Raw genomic sequence first — 21,676 nt, forward strand, 5'->3', positions numbered from 1 at the left:
TTCTTAATTCATATTATATGTAACACGTAAGCAACTTCAATCTCTGCCCAAATTAGTATTGAAGCAGTAAAAATTCTTGCATTCATAAATTGTTAGACTACATTATTGGAACAAACCAAGTCATGTAAAATACACCAAAACTTTCTTCAACTGTGTTTTAAATTCTTTTTACAAGCATTTGTAAACCCTTTTGGAGAACACAAATGTTTTGTCTCTTGTTGACATTAACCTTAACGAATTTGAATTTATTAAACAAACCCAACTCAGTTACAATTCCAATTGATTTTGTTCATCAATGTCAATGAAAAGGAAGAAGGGACAAAACATGACTATTTATTCTACTTCCTCACAATCAAAATTACATCCAATTTTTTTTATAAATTTATAAAAAGCTTTGCTAATTAAAAACCATCGTTTAAATCGTTGTAAGTATTATTTTTATTAAAGTGTATTCTTAGTTATAAATAGTGTTTTGTAATTTTTCTTACCGTTTTTTCATATATTTACAGATTTTTTTTTAGCAATAAGGTTAGAATAATATATGTGTAAACAATAATGTTTAACTCATATTAAATAGCAGATGGTTACATTATATTTAAGCTTAATGAACAAAAATACAAGAAAGATTTTACCAAAACCCCTACTATAACATAAAAAACCAATAAAAAGTAAAAAAAAAATACGTATGATATTACCCAAAAGTCTTAAAGTTATAGTATAGGAATGAATGTAAATATTATTTTATGAGTCGATTTTATATTATTAAGTGTCGATTTTATATTATTAAGTTCGACTTAGAATGTATTTTTTAAAATTGTATAAGAGTTATTAGGTTTATCTGATCACCTACTGACCGCTACCGAACCATCCACTATTGAACTGTTATCGAATCACCCACTATCAGTTGTTATTAGATCACCCACAAATATATAATCACATGTATGAGTTGGAAAATCTTGATGTAGTGGACGTGTGTTGAAGATATATAAAAATATTTTATAATATATAAATGGATGCTCCCCTTATAAGTTTATTTTATAAAATTGAATTAGACTTAATATTGAGTTTATAATAAACTTTCCATCTTCAATTCCTTAATATATTTCCATGCTACCTCCATGCACCTAATATATTTCTAATCTCATGTTTTCATGGATTTATTTATGCACAATTTGAAAGAACACTTCAACAAAATTATGAAATAGAAACTAATTTTAGAGACAAAAAATAATTAGTTGTTATAGTGACTAGATTAGAGATCATTTTAGAGACTATTTTTTCTTTTGGTTTCTAAATCAGTTTCTATTATTGTTAAATGGTTTCTAAATTAGTATCTAATTAGCAACCAAAATTTTTGCTATCAAATCTAGAATCTAAATAATTGGTAGTTAAAACTTTGGTTGCTAATTAAATACTAATTTAAAAATCATTTAAAAATAATAGAAATTAATTAATTTATTTTTATTTTAAAATATCTTTAATTTAATTATTATAACAACTAATTATTTTTTTATCTAAAATTTGTTTATATTTTATGTTTTTCTTATTGTGAAATCAAGAGGTTTTATAGTTTCGAAGTCTTGATAAAAAAAAAGACAACAAAGGTTAAAATCATTGTACACACCCTTTCTCTTTTTCATCTGTTCTCTTGTAATTAACCTATTATTAGCCTCCATAAGAAAAAAAAGTCAGTTTTAGGTCCTACATATATTCTATTTGATTGACTTCTCACCTTAATATTGTGAATATATTATATGCAAAATTTACAAAGTAAATTTCACTTTATTAAGCCTTCCAACACCACTCATTATTTACCTCTGTATCTTTATTTTATCCAAATCTCTTTGCAGAATTCCCACTAATTGTTCATCTCATTCAAATAATTCCCTTCTCCACTTCAAATTTGGAATTTCACTCTCACTTGTCACTCACTGATTGCACCATCTCTTACACTCTTTTCTTCTTGCATTTTAGACTAAGAAAATAATTTATTATATATTGTTACCATATTAATTTATTAATTAAACCATCTAGGTTTATTATCCTCCCATATATATTTTGTATATCCTTCCATCAATGCCAGCTATTCAGCTTTCCCTCAATACCTTTCCCCTATCTAGTCATCATATTCATTCTTATCACCTTTAACGAAATATATAATGCTTATAAGAGGAATTACAATATTTGGTAGAAGAAAATACCTTTCTCTTCCTCACACATTCATTTAATAATTTAATAATAGTATATTATGCATTGTATGATTACCTTTAAGAACAATAGTATTTATTATTTTCGACAACTGATTTAAGAACTATTTTTTCAATTCACTTATATAAAAAATTTAGTTAATATTTCTTGATAAATTAATGAATCTCACATGTAAATGAAGATGAAAATTAGAGTTGTGCGGAAGAAGGAAATGAGCATTATAAATCAATCCTAACTATTATTTATAAATCAATTCTAACTATTATTTATTGTAATATAAATGTACATGTATTATTATTTAAGTACTCTTTACTAATTTTAAATTGTAATATAATGTACATGTTCAAAAATATTTATTTATTATAAATTATACTTGTATAAAGTAAACATTTATAACTGTGTATGACGTTGGAATCACCCTAATAGAAAAATAATCTCTTATATCAAAGCAAGCTTACATATAGGAGTGTAAATTTAAATGAAAGAAAACAATAAATTTAACATGGTTCAATATCTCAAATCCTACATCCACAATTACTCAACAAAAATATTATTATTTATGCAATTTTTCTAAAAATGTGCAAACATTCTGGTGCTATTTTTCTGCCAAAAATTACAAACTTTCTCTTGCAATTATTTTGCCAAAAATTGCAAACATTCTCATGATGCAAAACTACTACCTAAAATACTTATTGAAATGTGATGACAACACTTAAATCTTTTTATTTTTATAGTAATTTATTACTTTTTTTTCTTCTTAACATATTCACCTTGCTACTTTGGTGAATACTCATTAATTTATCATTCTTTCATCAAAAGTCTCACATATATATAAAGGGAGTAATCCCATAACAAAGTTTCAACACCAATTTTTTTTTTCTTCATCTTCTGAAATGAACATCTAATATTGTCATTGGTGACTTGCACAAACTCATTGAAGTCGAAAATCCTTCCTCATCATCAATCTTCATTATCTTGCACCTCAAACTCACAATTGACAACTTTCAAGTCATCATCGCTACTAATTGATGATACTCAAGGTGAAATCCACCATCAACATTGTTACACCGACCATGTCAAATCTCATCATACATGCATCAACGAAGTCATTGCACAAATAAAAAACCATCACAACTAACCTCTCTCCAAAGGTGTAACACACAATGTTGACTCTCCTCAAGTAAAATTGTTCCTCTTTCTCCTTGGTTAGAACCCAACTCTTATAATGGAAGCGCACCCATAAATAAGAGCACATAGTAAATAAAAGTACACAATAAATTTAAAGTGGTTGGACATTTCGGCTCTTACATCTACAAATACTTAACAAAATTAATATTACTCAACATACCATATTTCTAACAAAAATTGCAAATTGTGCAACTTTTTTTTGGCAAACGTTACAAATCCTCTAGTGCAACTTTTTTACCAAAAATTACAAACCCTTCCATATATAATATACTATGTAAAAGAGATTCAGTTTTAATAAGAAGATTGTTAGTAATTAAGTGTGAGTCTAAGTCTTACTTTAAATATAAATAAAAAAGTTGAATAACGTATGACAAAATATTTATACATTTGTTATCTTAAGATTTTTGGATTAAAGATTATATAATTTTTATGTGATTTAAATCAAGTCTTATTTTTGTCAAAATAAATTCTCTTTAAAAATACTCATAAGCAATATCATATTCCCATAAATTCATTATTACTTTAATGTCGGAGGTGGCTTATATATTTCGTGAGAGTTTAATTTAATTCACAGTAAAACCATTAAAACACTAGTATACTTAATAATCTTTTAATTCATCTTTTATTGAGGTTATTTTCATTTCATCTGACCTCATTTTTAAAGTTTGTAATCGAAAAGGAAATGAGAATAGATGAGTAAACAAGAACAGAAAATGTATTATCTTGTTGAATTGGAGTGTGGTCCTATTGGCCATCCTCTTCAAACCATGGTCATATTTTGATGGACCACAAGCATTTATGGATATTTTGGAAACACTCGAGAGATGGACCTTTCTTTCATGTTAATCCTTTACTTTACTTTTTACATTATATATTTTGTTTATAGCAAGCAATTATGGTCTTTACATTTTTATTCTTCCAAGGTGGCATGGACTTTTGGGTTTCTAGCAATTTTTATTTTTTTAATCAAATGTTGTGTATATATATAATATTATTTTGACGATCATTGTGTTTTAGAGGATTCAAATTCATATAAAAACAATACTACATTCATCCAATATCACATAACAGAGTTATGAAACCAGTACGTACTTCTGCATTAACCAATACATAAATGAAAATAATTTTATATATCCCACAGACACTATGTTTTTCACATCTCATTACATGTACGAGAGTAATATAAACAAATCATAGAGAATATATATGCTTTCCAACTTCTATGCTTTTAAATATCATAATCTTAAAATTACACTAAAAAAAATCATGAAATAGAAACTAAATTTAAAGAAAAAAATAATTAATTGTTATAGTAACTAAATTAAAAATTATTTTAAAGACTAATTTTTTTTTTAATTTTTAAATTAGTTTATATTATTATTAAATGATTTCTAAATTGATATCTAATTAGCAACCAAGGTTTTTGCTATCAAATTTAGAATCTTAATTATTGATAGTTAAAACTTTGTTAGCTAATTAGATAACAATTTAGAAACTATTTAACAATAATAGAAACTAATTTAGAAACTAATTTTTTTTAGTTTTTAAAATTGTTTCTAATTTAGTCACTATAACAACTAATTATTATTTTTATATAAAATTAGTTTTTATTTCATGATTTTCTTGTAGTGTTGTGTGGACGAAATTTTTTTTATAAATAATTCAATATTTTAATATAACCATTCAACAGTAAAAACATGTTTAAACATTATATCATACGATAAAATAAAAGAAGAAAAAATGAATTAAATTAGAAAAATTATAAATTGAGTTTAAGTGAAATCACAAATTTGTTTTTGTTGAATGAAAGAATGTTGTTTTGTTAGAGGAAAAGAAAAAGAAAAGATTGAGAGAGTGAAAATAGAAATGGATGATTATTAGAATTGAAGAGAGGGTATAGAAAGAGTGTACTATGGGCAATTATTAGGGTGATATAATACACAGTGTACTATTGCTTTGTTGGGCAATTATGTGTGTGAAATAATAATTCCATCTCGTGTATTAATAATTGAAGGGCAAAGAGGACTCTATCTGGACCCCTATTTACCAAACCATACCCTATAACACAAGGACGACCCTAAGTCCCTACCATCTACTTCCAAACAAACACCTATTCCATTAAACTCAATTATAATATTAATATTCATATTATCATTTCTTTATCCAAAAACAACCTCGCCCATTCAATTCATGTTTCTTTCCAACATCATCTATGCAAGGGACCCAGAAAAAAATAAATATGAAGGATAACTAGTTTAAATGATTGGATGTGTAAAAGAAAAAAAAAATATGAAAAAAAATTGAACTTTTCCTCCAAAAGGTAGACTTAATTGAGTATTAATTACTTTACAATTTTCAATATTTTTAATCAAGTTTCTATTATTTTTTTTTAAAAGATTTAGTTTGATTTAAGTGTTTAAAAATGTTATTTTTATTTTTATCTAAGTGTTTTATTGTTTATTTGAGTTTTTCGTTAACAAAATGACGTGATTGTTAATTTCATTTTTTCATTTTCAATTTATTGATTAATTTGTTTATTTTTTCTTCAATCTTCTCCAATTCGTTGTTATTGAGTTGACTGAGGAGTTTAAGGATATTGGATAATGATCAAGTGAATTGGTATATAAATCAGAAATAATAAAACAAAAATATGGTCACACGATCCCGTTGATGACATTAAATGGTAGATATGGTACTTATATTAAAATTAAAAAAAATATTTTAAACATTTAATAAAACATAATTTTTCGATAAGAATTAAATTAAAAATATTTAAATTTATAAAGCTTAAGTAAAAAAATAAATAAACAAAAACAATGGGGTATATCAATAATTAATTATTTATTTAATTAAATATTTTTTCTTTTTTCTTTTTATTTTATTTTCTTTTAACTTCTCCTTTCTGTTTGTTTGCTCTTTATCAAACAAACATTAATGTTTAAAATTAGAACTACAACTCACTCACCCATAAAATAAACCTATAGTGCATGTTGTTCCAAGATTAAACCCATTGACATAAACATGAAACACTAGTTCTTAGAGTAAGTCGATGAAAAATGATTGTGTTTATTTTTAATAAGTAAGAAATTTTGTAACTTGACTTGATACATCAGTCGTGAGTTAAATTTCTTTTTTATCGACAAAGAATGAATTTAGTAGAAAAAATATTTGAGGGTGTCATAACTCTTATATAAACACTGTAAAAAACCACTAGGTCTTCTCTAAAAGGCAAAGCTTAAATCCCAATACCAAAAAAGAGGTAAAACTCTAACCAGCGTAACACCAAAAAAAGAGATAACAGATTCACGTATCCGTTGCACACTGTGAGATGTTGATCCTAATCAAAACCACTACAGTAGTGAACACCGACCAAATCCCTACTTCTCCACCTTCTTTTTACTTCGTCTTCCTTAATCCTCTCCAAAACTGTGTCCACCATACAGATACTTACCCACCGTAAGACTTCATACAATACTTAAGATCAATACACCATTGAGCATAAGAAAAAACTACTACACTTTCCTTGCTCGTCACCCATGACCAAACTTTTAATTGAGCTAACGTGAAAACCTCAATGTGATCAACTTTATCTTTCTAAAAAATGACTTTGTTTATGTGCTTCCATATCTCTCCTATTAATACAATCCACACGCAATCTCATATTCTCACTACAAGAAAATCATGGAATAGAAACCAATTTTTAGAAACCAAAATAATTAGTTGCAATAGTAACTAAATTAGAGACCATTTCAGAAACTAAAAAAAAAATGTTGGTTTATAAATTAGTTTCTATTATTGTTAAATAGTTTCTAAATTGGTATCTAATTAGCAACTAAGGTTTTAACTACCAATCATTTAGTTTCTAAATTTGGTCTCTAAAACCTTGGTTGCTAATTAGATACTAATTTAGAAACTATTTAACAATAATAGAAACTAATTTAGAAACCAACATTTTTTTTTTAGTTTCTGAAATGGTCTCTAATTTAGTTACTATTGCAACTAATTATTTTGATCTCTAAAAATTGATTTTTATTTCATGATTTTCTTGTAGTGTCTATTCACCTGTTGATTCACTCAAGATAGACTAAACCCCAAAATGTGTTCTCAGACTTCCTGATGGTGAATAAGATAATGAATTAAGTAAGTTAACTTATTTAATTATGTTTTGTTTATTGAAGTGTTATAAGGATGTTTACTTATTTCACTAAATATACAATTACAGGAACTATTATAAAAATAATAAATCAAAATATTAATTTATATTATCAGACAAATAAAAAAAACAAGCAATCAAACTATTTAAATATTATTAAACAATATTTTATTAATTTTAATAAAAACAGAGTGTTAATCTACATAATTAAAAATAAATAATTATAACTACAATAAAAAGAATTATCATTTAATTCAATTAAAATCCGTTTAATGCATATCTTAAGTAAGACAGATTGAACTTAATCCATATTTAAAATATTATACTATTTTTTTAACTAAATTCGAAATTTTAACAACCAAATAATAATTAGGAACTTAGTGACTCAAATAATAGAGTTTAAGTGAATTGTGTTGTAATAAGTTTTGACATTGAAGTATGGGATAATCTTCTGAGTGCATGGGAAAAAGCAAACCTACACAACCTCATAACCAGCCAACACAGAAATTAAATTAAATTTGGCATCTCAAACTATTTTTACCAAAGTTTACTCTTGCTCAATTATTGTTGTCTTTGATAAACCTAACTTTGCACCCTAACTTTGGAACCTAATTTATAAAATCATATCTATTTATATACTATAAAATATTTTTATTTTAATATAATATAAGGACTATATTTTTTAATTACTTAAATATAAGACTTGATGCAAATTACTTAATTTTTTTAATACTAGGTCAACCTTAAAGGTTTGTAATTACAAGTAAAGCAATGAATAGATTGTTTAACATTTGATTTATATGAATGGTAAACGATTATTTTTTAGATTAAGCAACTAAATTAATATTAGATTTAAATTAAGTTTGTATATTGAAAGAATAGAATAGTTATGTGTGCTAATAAATATTATAACGTCTTTATATTTAAATTGTACAGCCATAGGTCGTAGTCAGCTTTAAAATATCTTCCGTACTATAAACAAATAATACTGTATATTTCTCATTTTTAAATTCTCACACTCACTTACTCCTCTTCCATAGTATCACATCATAACCATACTTTATGTATTAAATAATTATTTTACGCATTCCAACAATGTTACAAGTCAAAGAACACCACTTTTTCTTCCATCTTAAACCTAATTATTTTACTAATTACTCATACCAAATGTGAATGAACTCACATGTTTGGATTTTTTAAGAATTTTCTTTTTTAGCAAAATGACTTAATAAATATGAAGATCCAACCTTTATACAATCACGTTTAACCTTCTTCGTCCTTCCAAGAGACCTTATCAAATAGACAAAATTATTAATACCAAGATAAAAATCATGGAGAACCTTAACAAACCAATTTCATACAAAAGAAATTTAGGTTTAAAATTTAGTGATATGAAAAAGAAAATTAGGTTAATATTTGATAGAATAATGAGTGTGGGAATTAAGATGGGTTGAATGGGGCCTTTAAAATTGATATTTCACTATCAAAACCTGGTCACACCACACTCAATTGGCAATTCCATGATTGAAAAATTCAAAGAGGGAAGAATCATAAATGTGAAGATTGCATCTGCAAGGGTGCAGGATTTGGGTACAAATAGGGCAAGCAAGAAAAGGAAGTATAAACAAACAATTGAATTGAAAGTGTTGAAGATAGGTGATAGGTGTGTAAGTGATATTTGAACTTCAAAAAATGGGTCACCCTTTAAAGACATGTGAGTACTCAATACCACTAGGATTTGATAGGGACGTGTAGGATTATACTGTTAGCTGCCTTTCCTATATAATTAGGGTACTCTAAACACCAAACCCTCCTCCTATCATATCGATTCTGTGGGAACGTCAAGCCACTATTTAAAGCAAGTGTGCATGGAAACCCTAACCCTAACCCTAACCCTAAACCACATTACTTTCATTTTCAAACCCACCCTCAACAAAACTAAACAAATTTCTTAATTACTATTAAATATTGCTTTCACACCTTTAAATATATAATTTTTAAATAGTTTCATTTCATAAAAAAAATATTTTTCTTTTCAATTATAATAAGGTATAAGATTATCATAAAAAATGAGTGGTGATATATTGAGAAATCAAATTACAATTGAAAAAAATAAATATTTGATTTATGAAAAGATGGAACAATCTTTACACTACAAGAAAATTATAAAATAAAAATTAATTTTTAAAGATTAAAATAATTAATTACAATAATAACTAAATTAGATATCATTTTAGAAATTAAAAATAATTTTAATTTTTAAATTAGTTTATATTATTGTTAAATAGTTTCTAAATTGGTATCCATCAAGGTTTTTCTACCAAATTTAGAAACTAAGTCATTGATAGTTAAAACTTTAGTTGCTAATTAGATATCAATTTAGAAACTATTTAACAATAATATAAACTAATTTAGAAATCAATTTATTTTTTTAGAATGATTTTAAATTTGATGATTTTTTTTTTTAAAATAGAAGAAAAGGTTAAAGAAAAATGAAAGAATGATTCTTTCTTAATTTATGTTGAGTATTTGAAGGATGCAGAAACATTTGGCACGTGAAGTGGGCAACGAAGAGAGGAAGTCAAAAAGAGAATAAAAAAGGTTGATGAAAAGGACGATTTAGACCAGTAAATACTAACTAAAGTGAAAAAGCCAATGGTGGAGTCAAGAAAGTGTGTAGAAAGTCAACATTCTTTTCTGGGAATTTTCCTACTTGCATTGTACTTCATTTTTAACTATAAATTTCTCCCACTTCCAACACCAACAACATAAAGTACAATTTTCATCCATTCCCTTCAATAATAATAAAAGCAAATTTTACATTTTTAGATCAACTTCATCTTTCATATCAATATTTTCTATAATATTCCTTCATTAAAATTCTTATTATCAAAGTATAAACCTTTTATAATATTAATTTTACATTAATCCTATAAATAACTTTTATATTATCATTTAATCACAAACTAAAATAATCATATCAATTATAATTTATGATTAAATAAAAACGTAAATTACTCTACATATCATAAAGAAAGCTTTCTCATTAAACTCATTCAGTAATATTAATTAATTACAGCTTAAACGAACGGATTTTACCACACTATTCAATTAGAAATTACAGCAGTTTTTTTTTTCTGAAGAAACATTGTTAAGCCTTGTTCATGAGATGTAGATTATCTTAATCTCCTTCCTCCCATGGATTCTCTCCTATTCTTGGTGCATAAATAGCCCACTATCTCCACCACAATTCACCACCTTCCTTCTCTTCTTCTTCCTTCACTTTTTCTTCTTCTCTTTTGCTCTTCCAGCTTCCACTGCAACATCTATAAAAAACACGTTAGTCTTTAACAAACATGGTGCTGGCTGCCCCAATCCCAATAAGGAGCGATGGGATTCTCCCCAGTGAGCTTCCCGTGGTGGACCTCTCAGGCGAGAGGGCGGAAGTGGCAAAAGTGATCGTGAAAGCGTGTGAAGAATACGGTTTCTTCAAAGTGATAAACCACGGTATCAGCAAGGAAGTTATAGCGAAAACTGAAGAAGCAGGGTTCGGTTTCTTTGGGAAAGCGATGGTGGAAAAGAAAGTGGCGGCACCTGCATATGGGTGCAAGAACATAGGTGTCAATGGAGACATGGGTGAGGTGGAGTACCTTCTCCTCAGTGCCACCACCGACTCCATTGCTCACATTTCCAAAACCATATCCACTGACCCATTAAATCTCAGGTATCTTTCTTTCTATCTATCTATCTATCTATATATGCATCATGTTACCACTTATTACTATGCATCTACCCTTTTCTCTCTCACCACCATTTTTATTTATTGCATGCTTCTTTTTCTGTTAACCACACTCCACATGCTCCCAAACTACCACCATTTTTTATATCCTCCACCTACAATTCTTCTGCCAATTATCTCACCCTTTACCATTCCACAGATCCTACACCCACTTTGCTGCTCATCATTTTTCTTATCTAAAATATTATGCATATTTACCATTTACAGGAAAAATAAATAAAACTTGGTTGCATGCTATACACGAAATTATCAGAACTGTAATAGCCTTATAGTCTTGGACTATTAGGTTATTATACACATGTCACATATAGAAATAATATTTTCGTTCTGTAATAACATGTATATAGTTTTACACAATTCAGACTTATTATATATGTATACATACTTATTAGATATAATATATACACACACACATGGTAAATTCATCAATATATGCGCATAGACACCATACCATCCAACAATGTAGAAGTGGATTTGGTCTCCTTAGGGTAAGGTTAGACCAAGGTCTGAAGCTGAAATATCATTGATGAGTAAATAGGATTAAAATAGGAGATTCTACTAAGAAAAATATGCATTAACAACTTGCTCAACTCTCTTTCTTTAAAAAATATTCAATTTTTTATGAAATGATCAAAATACTTTTTTTTATATTATTAATTAGAAATTTTATAGTGTATAGCATCTTTTTCTTTAAAAAATTTCAATTTTTTATGGTAATTTTTTTTTTTATATTATCAATTAGAGGTTGAATAGTATAGTAGAGTTATTAGAAGTTGTATAATAGAACAAATTGTAAATATATCATTCCTTTTACTAAAATGATTAGTCAAATTTTACAATAATTATTAATAAAATTAGTGGATATCATGTATTAATATGTTTAATATGATATAGAAAAAAATAGAAGCAAACACTATTACTAGCAACGTTCAATGAATAAGTATCAATAATGGTTTCAACGTGTTCCCTTTGCAAGTACAAGTGATAAAACTGAGTCAACCAATAATCAATCTCTGAAAAAATGTGGCAACTCATGTGTCATTATGCTACAACTAGACCTTATTCTCTCTCTGTTTCTTTTATATATAACACTGTTTAACTTTTCAATGTCTCGGGACTGTGTTCATACTCCAAATCTACTATTTTGACGATGGCAATGGCATTCCCCTTAAGAAAGCGACAATTATATTTTTATTCTTCTTCATTAAAACATTATATTCGTCTTCCGTACACGCCACCAACTTTGTTACTTTTAAGGGAATCAGCATGTGTATGATTATTTCTCACCTAAACATTAAAAAAATATATCTATAGTTTTATAAAAAACAATTGTTATGACTGTATGGGAATAATATATGTGCTAAGAAATGTAGATATGTTTTTTTCATTTTGAAGAGTTGAAACACAATTAGTGTGAAACAGATGTGAACTTTGAAGTTACAACCTGAAAACATGTTGTAGAAGTAAAAATGAGAGTTGAGGTTTTTTTGTTGAAACTTGGGGTGATGGCACACTTGTCACTGACAACAAAAGACATGTCCTGCATTAATGTTAATGGTGATGTAAATTGTGATTAGTGTGTGATTGCACATGGCATGCAGCAATAGCTTGAGTGCATACACAGAAGCAGTGAAAGAGCTAGCATGTGAGATATTGGAGGTGATGGCAGAGGGGCTGGGGGTCCCGGACACTTGGGTTTTCAGCAGATTGATAAGGGATGGTGAAAGTGACTCAGTGCTGAGGCTCAATCACTACCCACCTATAATTAACAGAGAGTGGTGCATGGAGAAGGACAAAGATAAGGACAAGTCATCACAAATTAGCAAGGTTGGGTTTGGGGAGCATTCTGACCCTCAGATCCTCACCATTCTCAGATCCAACGACGTGGGAGGCCTACAAATTTCTCTTCCAGATGGGGTGTGGATCCCAGTCACCCCTGACCCCTCTGCATTCTATGTGAATGTGGGTGATGTACTACAGGTACGTACGTATAATGTGTCTATGCATGTATGCTTTGGTGTTTCTCTCCATAATCACTCGATCAACTAAACACTTCTAATTCTTTTTCATTACCATTAGTTCACAACATGCTCACTTTTCCTATGTGTGTTTGCTACATACACGCATTATAATAATCTTTGAACCCCACACAAGAGAACACAACACAGAGGGTTGATTCGATTTGCAAAGGAAAGAAAAAAAGGTGAGTGGGGGGCCTGGTTCGTATGCTGGCACAGAAAGAGAAAAAAAAATCCTAAAAGTTGATGGGAAGTGAAGTGAGGTGAAAAATGACATATGGGAATCAATGTATTTTTCTTTTCACTGCAACTTTTGGACTGAATTTCAGTCACGGTCCACTCACTCTGAATCAATCTACTCAACCTCCTGCCTTCAAATATTTGTTTTAATCAAAATAAGTTTAATGACAAGTGTAAGATTTTAGAGAAAGGCAAAATGTTAACACTCAGATGAAATGTATTAAACTGGAGTCAGACACAAGTAAAAAGATAAATAGAATTTAGCTGTTTGTTTTGTTTTGTTTGTCACAAGTAGAAACAAAATAAAAAATGTGTCTCACAAACATATATTTATCTTTAATAACATATTTTACATTGTTCTAATAATCCCACCAAAATTTTGTCTGCTGCACCTAAATGCTTTCACTTTGGGAGTGGATCTGATTAGTCTTTTTTCAAACAATAAAAAAGTGTACAGTGTTTGAGTTTTTGATTTAATTTTTAACATTAGCATGAATTTTGATGGAAGTAATAGAATGAGAAATGAATGAATTTTGGGAAAGTGGGGGTTGAAGTGTGGTACAAGAGTTGGAACAAAAAAGGAAGTGATTGATTATGTGGGTGTTGTGTTGTGTGGTGTTAAGGTTATGACAAATGGAAGATTTGTGAGCGTGAGACACAGGGCAATGACGAACTCATACAAGTGTAGAATGTCAGTGGCATATTTTGGGGCTCCACCTCTGCATGCAACCATTGTTGCTCCCTCAGTTATGGTCACACCTCAGAGGCCCTCTCTCTTCAGACCCTTCACTTGGGCCGAATACAAGAAAGCCACATACTCTCTCAAGCTTGGAGACACACGCCTTCAGCTTTTCAGAAACTGCAAACGCTGACCACCACTCTTTTCCTGTCCTTCCAACCCTTATCTGTCAACATTTTTTCCATACCCTTCCCCACTCATTAACTTCACAACCCTAAGATAACTCTCTGTACTCTTTTCAACCAATCATCATCAATTGCAATTCATCTCTCTCTTCTACTTTTTCTCTTTCTATTTCCTTCTAACCAAAATTGTGTTTCCTTCATCGTATCAATCTTTTACTTTTATGTATGTATGCATGCTATCATAACTTCAACTACCCAACTTTTTTTTACAGTAAGCACCACCCAAATACTTATTTCTCTACCAAAATGCTTATGTAAGAAAATAATTGACTTTAAAAAAGGACGTGTACAATTCTTTCAATTTTTGGACAACCATGCTTATGATGTTTATATTTTTATAGACAAACATTTCCTTTTCTATATTAACTCTAAAAAATTGTTTATAAAAGTAGCAAGGAAAACTAACCCTGTTTGTTAAGACTTGATTTTTAACTTTTGACAAAAAGCTGCACAAATCCTTCCAAACCAATTTATCGAGACAGTATCTCTCCTACCTTAAATGGATACTAAATGACTGTCACCATTTGAATCAAAAGTTCATTTTCAATACTTAGAATAAATCCCCTTTTTGACTCCTTAACCAATACCCCTAGAAAAAATTCTCAATCTAATTCCTAAAGCTAACCACTCAACCTAATTCAATTCTAAAGAAAGTTATCAAATAGTTTCATAAACTTTCACAAGATATATCAATCCTTCAATTAGCAAGATTTACGAAAGTACTTTGGTGATACAATAACCGGTTCTTATAGAACGAGTGTGACTACTGTTAAAATATGATACATAGTTATGCAGTAAAAGTAGAAACTCCAAGGCTATATATACATGGAGTGAGTTACACCGCATAAATAAATGATGCAACATAACCATGTTATACAGTTACCCGTTGTCACCAAACAACATAAATAGTTAACATACTACGTTTGAAAAATGGCATCAATCAATTGTTGCAATGAATTAGTTCTCCACCAAAAGATGACTCTCTGGTATTGAGAGATTGTTGACATTAAACAAGAAACTGAGACCTTGAAGAAAAACGGGAACACTTCCTTCCACCACTTTTGCTTAGCATGCAGACACAGTTCTGAAGAACTTCAAAATCCTCCTCCCAAAACAACAAGGATGCCTTTTCTGGATTTTCTAGAAGCATCTTTGAGGTCAAGAAACCAGCAATGGTCCATGTTTGCTTCAACCGAGATTGTTTCCCAATGAACCTTCCATTTCGTGTGTCGTAATATTCGGGCCACTTATCCAATGAAAGCCTTTTCCCCGCTGAATCAACAGCCTTCTGTGCCAAGTCAGGCCTTCCCATCTTCATGCAGGCTAATGTGAACTGAAGTTTAAACATATCATACTTGTTAGCAAATATAACTAAGTCATGTTAAATTTTTTGCATTGTCAACTAATTATAAATTGATTCAAATATAACTTTTAAATCCATGTCAATGGACGACATAAACATCAATATATATGCTAAATTGTCATCGAACAAGTAGTAATTAAATTTATACATTTAGCCATAAATTTTTTATAAAACAGGATCTAAAAAACTGTAAATTAATATAGGTACCAAATTATATGTTTTAAAAGATGAAAATTAATAATAGAACAACATAATAAATGCTAACGTGAAATGCGTAAATATGTTTTTCTATTTATCATAAAAATATTTTAGATATAAAAAATGAAAACGACCGGTTGAAATCAGTTGACAATTTTTGTGTAGTCAATGCTTGCTTCCTCTCGTCCTTTGTAAAAGAAATAAATAAAATCATTTTTTATTCTATTATGACAAACACAGACCCAATTTTAAATGTATTAATTGTCAACGTGTAATTTTTTACATCCTTAATTTATTGTGAAATCTATTAACAAGACATTCACTCATTTATGGTGAAAGTGGATGCATTCACTGGACTATTAACCATATATAATATAATTCGCACCAATTGGTTGAAAAAAACTATAAATAGAATTATTGGTCTTGGTGAATTAAATATTAACTTCTTGTATATAAAACCAGAAGAAGTAATAAACAATCACATGGATTATTTGATCCAAACAAATATCCAACTGACCTGCCACAGAAGCGTTGGCCAAGATCCTCCATTATGATATGACCAAGGGCTGCAAGCAGTTTAAGCAATTATCAGTAAAGTTTGTAATTTCGAGACAAATGAGGAGATAAATAGCAAACAAGCCTAAGTCAACTGCCAAAACCTTTACAATACCAGAAAACACAACTATCTCCGGCAAGATATTGAATCATTGTTTGTAAATGGCTGTGCCTAGAAATACTTCGAATGTAAAAAAATAACAAGAAATTTAGAAGAGCCTTACGTGTTCTTGGGGTCACAGCCAGTGATGATACGCCATTCCTCACCCTCCAGTGCTGGATAACAAATCTTGAGAGGCATTTGAGCAACAATATCATCCCATTTTGCTTCAATTAAATTCAAAATGCCCTGGTTTTGTCTTGTTGTTCCTAAAGAAGTAACAATGGCCCAAAGGTTTCCGAGTGTGAAAAACCTAAAGTCCATATGAGCAGGTTGCACATTGCCAATGAAGTATCCGCCATCCTCGGATATCCAGTCTACTAACCATGAAGGAATTTGCTCAGGATAGATGTTAAACTTGTTTACAGCATCAGTAGAATACTCTTCCGTCTTATACCGATAAATTTCATTAATCTTCTTCATATCAACCCAATAATACTCTCTCATGTGAAAGCAGAGTGCACTCAGGCGATTACTAACAGCAGCCACCAGGTTCTTAGTTGCATCATTGACTATCAGCATCTCCCGGGAGCAGCGTAAAGCCGAGTAAAATAATGCCTGCAAATGAGCAATTCAAATCCACCCAAGGATGAATTTATAAGTATAGAGGCATATATTCAGACACCCAGCAACCAACACGTAAGAAAAGGGAAACAGGATAGAATCTGATCAATGGTGACAAAATGTTAATACCGGTTTAAAAGGCCAGTGGCTTTAGTTATTATCTTTCTAAGTCTCTTCAATACAATATAACATGCATTATCAACAGCTCCATGCTACTGAAGTACGCATGGGGGAAAAGGTTATTAAAGACAGTCCACAACGCCGCAGCCCAAAACTGATTGTAATCCAATTTAAAACTAATTGTATAAAGATGTAGCAAGCACTAGGTAAGTAGTAGATATTCAGCAATGCACGTTGTGAACTTGAAATGCTGAATTAAGTTTAATTTTTTAATATTAAAAGTTACATCAGTCAGTGTCCAACAGTGAGTAACTGAAAATTTATACATTTCAAACTCTCAAACTAAGAGTTCTACTTCTATGGCAAATAATTAAGTTTTGCTGAATCACAGTGACCTCACTTGTTCTTGCTCAAATAATCGAACTGAAAGAACATGCTGCTCCAAATACAGAGCAGGAAACCATATTCATATATTATCTATCAAGGAAAAAAATCCCCTCTTTTAGTACCACATATTAGGAAGAGCAAATAACTGAACTCCTTCATAAATGGTGATAGTTAATATATTATCAATGAAAAAAAAATCCCTCTTTCAGTACCATATATTACGAAGAGCAAAATAACTGATAATTCCTACTTGCTTATATAAATAGAGATAAGTAGTTATCAGCTTACCTGGATCTCAAGAGGGTGACCATGAATACCCATCCTTCTATCAATCATGCAGGAACCATCAGTGACTAATAAAGAAGGAAACATGTCAAATCCATCAGTCAGACACAGCTTAAGGATCAGTCTTATGCCTGTTTGGACATCCACTCTGTCTTGCAAAGTATAGTCACCCGTTAATTTCCCGTAAGCTCTCAACAATATAATCCACCACAGTCCTGTAACGAAGAATGTAGAATAAACTTTAAAATGTTGGCCTAAATCTGATTTGTAAAATATAGATGTCAAGCTAATTTTGAATAAGCAAAAATATAGCAAGACTATATCAGAAAAAGAGTATAATAATGACAGTGTAGGTAACATTTAATGTAATAGAAAATATCTTAAGCTTCCACAACAACAAATATACCTGAATCGACAGGTGCAACACGACCAATAGCTGATTCCCCAAAATCAGGATCCAAAACTTCCTCAAGTGCTTCATTGCTTCCGTCAAGAGGCACAGTTCTAACCTTGAAGCTTGCTGGCATCAACCCTTGACCTGGGCTGTAGCAGTCAACAGTCTTCTCCCAACTCTGGCAAACATAAAATTTTAATTAAAATACTAAATAAGAAACAAATACACCAAAAGAAATTAATTCAAGTCCAATATCAGCTTCATCTACATGTTTGTCGACAACACTTTAAATAATAGTCCTTCCCTCCATTCATTGGTTACATGTTAACTTAGCTTGTGAGTAGTCAGGCATTTGCGAGGATTCTTTGTTTCTTAAGTTAGGAAAAGTTTAAATAGGTTCAGTACATGAGAAGCATTTAGAGAATGTTTGGCTTGAAGTTGGGAATCTCCAAACCAACGTTTGACCAAAAGTTACAAAAGGGAAGATTTTGGCCAAACCATGGTTTAGGTTTTTCTAACATGAATCCAAACATGCGGTTTGACATTTCTTCTGTAATGTCTGACATGGGACAATTTGAAATAAGAGCGACAAAGAGAACTGGATACATGATGTCTTATCTTTATTTCATTCACATAGAAGAAACAATCTATGTCTAAATTCCTTTGAAATATACAATTGATGGATAGAAAAGAACATCAGTTATTTATTATGCAGCATTAAAGCTAAATGACATCATCTCAACAGAGTATACACAACATATAGCGGTGTAGACACAAGCAAGTCTCTAGGCGTTTATCAAAATTTAACAGATACTACAGATGAAACTATTCTGTAGAAGAACAGAAAATAAGTGTATGCAGAAACAATCTAATTGAGCTATTAAGGCCATAACATACCTGCAATTGCAATGTGTGAAGTAGAAAATTCTTGACAATTTCCCCTTCACCATTGAGCAAAAAGGCAAGCGCCGATGGAACAAAATCACGGATAAAGACTTGATCATAATTCAGCGGTTGTTTGTCAGCGGAATCATTAGCTGCAACAGTCCCAACCGGATTCCCGCAGTAAGTGACGACAGCATCCTGAAGCAACTTCCAAGCTTCCTTTTCAACCTCAGAGACCTTGCTCTGAACCTTATTCTCACTCAAATCCTTTAAATTATCTAAATTGACATTTGACTCAGATACTTCCTCCAATATACTTTGATCAGTCTCAGTTTTTTCAATTACCAATGGCTTCACATTCAAGCCACTCTGAATGTAAATCTTCTCAAAGCTCGTGTCATGAGCATGAGAATCAACCGATGTAGACTGGTTCCTAAAATCCGACGCTACATGCGGTATCAAGGACACAACCCTAGGCCTAAAACTACCAATATTTACACAAACACTAGTGCTAAAATCCCTAGCAAGACCCCAATTCGAACCGGAAACACTAAAATCTCTCCGATTCGGTTTGATCACATTTATGTACCCTGCAACCTGAGTATCACACGTATTATATCTACAACAATGGGTTGATTTGTGATGACCTGATCTGGACAACATGCCCATGATCGCTGAATCACTGAACTTGGTTGGAGAAAACCCAAAAATGGACGGACTTTTGTAGTTACATAAGATTCTACAGCAAGGCTTCATGGTAGAAATTCCAATAGAACTACCACTAGTCATTTGGTATGATCAAACAACCACAGCCCAGAAAATGAAACCACTCTGAACTATGAAAAACCAACACTTTTCTTATGTTCAACTAAGTATGTATGTCCAACGTATTTATACAGAAGAATGATTATAATTATAAATCTAGAAAGGGAAGATTCTAAGTTAAAAGCTAAAAGAATGGTAATGGCAAAATGTAAAGTGATTTGTGGGTTTACTTACTATTTGAGAAAGGCGATGATGAGATCAAATGGTTTGAACACGACAGCGAAAAGTGTTTAAGATTTGAAGAAATGAAGAATGAAACTCGCATCGCCATTTTATAGGCGCTCAGAGAGGAAAGTTGGGAGGAGAAAGAGGACACCTTCCCAAATTGACGAAAACTGTAATTACGTTACTGTCCCTCACACGTGCTGAGTTGCCCTTCTTTGAGTTACCACATATGATATTACACTAATAGCCTTGGTTGGTTCATTGAACTTGTCCATCCCAGCAAAAAACAGTTAAAAAAAACCATAATAAAGGTACCTTCTGACACTTACTAGCTTAACTAGATGAGCTATTAAACAAATATTTTCACGTCATATACTTGTGAATTTAATTATAATAAGTTCAAAACAGAAAAAAATATAATTTTATCTTTAATTAAAAATCCTCACTTTTTAATTTTTTTTTCTTTTAATTAATGATAATATAAAATAAATTTATATTACTGTTAAAACATAAATTATTATATATTAAATTTGTTAGCTTTTTGTAATATTATTGGATTCAATGTTATTTTTGATTTATTTCAACACATCTTAACATACTAATATAAAAAATAATTTTTGTAAGAGTCTCACTGATCTGAATTCTTAAATGGATTGTAAGATTTTTTTCACATATATGTTAAAAATACATTTTTTTTCCTCTCATGAGACGTATGTATTTTGGTAAGGACGTATAGTCTACGTTGTTTTCTTTGTATTTACGTATTGTAATTTGTAAGGTTGGATTCCCTTTCTATGGGAAGCGAATTTAAGAAGGAAAAGCAAGTACGCAAAGGGACAAATTGGGAAATGAAAAATAATGGTGAAGCGGTGAGGATAAGCATAGAGGGTAAAACCGTCTATTCGGGTGTTCAAAAACTTAGATATTTGGATTGGATTAGGCAACAAACAAGTTCTGACCCTACAAGTATTGCAAAAGCACATGTTTTTCAACTACAAGTCCCTACGGTGCACGCCGCGTAAATCTACGTGGCAAATATTTATTGGTCTCCTTCAGTGTCTCAAATATTGTGATATTTTCATTTTTCTTCCCACGTGCAACCTATATTTGCGCACCAGACAAACAGTTATTTGCGCACGTTAAAGTTGCGTTTACACAAAACCCAAAGAATAGAATCTCCTTGCAACTTAGAATGGATTATTTGGGCCCAAATATCCTTTTTAAATGTTTTCTTATTTTCACCCT

At 30.3% G+C, this 21,676-nt stretch overlaps 2 protein-coding genes across 2 annotated transcripts; one reads left to right on the plus strand and one right to left on the minus strand.

The window, feature by feature from the left end:
- The first annotated feature begins 10,776 nt into the window (after positions 1-10,776).
- LOC137807047 (gibberellin 2-beta-dioxygenase 2-like) lies at positions 10,777-14,624 on the plus strand. The gene is made up of 3 exons (XM_068607467.1): positions 10,777-11,273; positions 12,950-13,328; positions 14,230-14,624. Exons 1-3 carry the CDS (start codon positions 10,906-10,908, stop codon positions 14,476-14,478), a joined length of 996 nt encoding a protein of 331 aa, XP_068463568.1. The 5' UTR covers positions 10,777-10,905; the 3' UTR covers positions 14,479-14,624.
- Positions 14,625-15,205: 581 nt separating this feature from the next.
- Positions 15,206-20,546, minus strand: LOC137807046 (alkaline/neutral invertase A, mitochondrial). The gene is made up of 6 exons (XM_068607466.1): positions 19,454-20,546; positions 18,569-18,734; positions 18,166-18,377; positions 16,871-17,364; positions 16,609-16,657; positions 15,206-15,863 (listed from the first exon to the last, which is right to left on the minus strand). Exons 1-6 carry the CDS (start codon positions 20,228-20,230, stop codon positions 15,537-15,539), a joined length of 2,025 nt encoding a protein of 674 aa, XP_068463567.1. The 5' UTR covers positions 20,231-20,546; the 3' UTR covers positions 15,206-15,536.
- Positions 20,547-21,676: the final 1,130 nt, after the last annotated feature.

This window comes from Phaseolus vulgaris, chromosome 3 (assembly GCF_000499845.2).
Source record: "Phaseolus vulgaris cultivar G19833 chromosome 3, P. vulgaris v2.0, whole genome shotgun sequence".
NCBI classification, from domain to species: domain Eukaryota; kingdom Viridiplantae; phylum Streptophyta; class Magnoliopsida; order Fabales; family Fabaceae; genus Phaseolus; species Phaseolus vulgaris.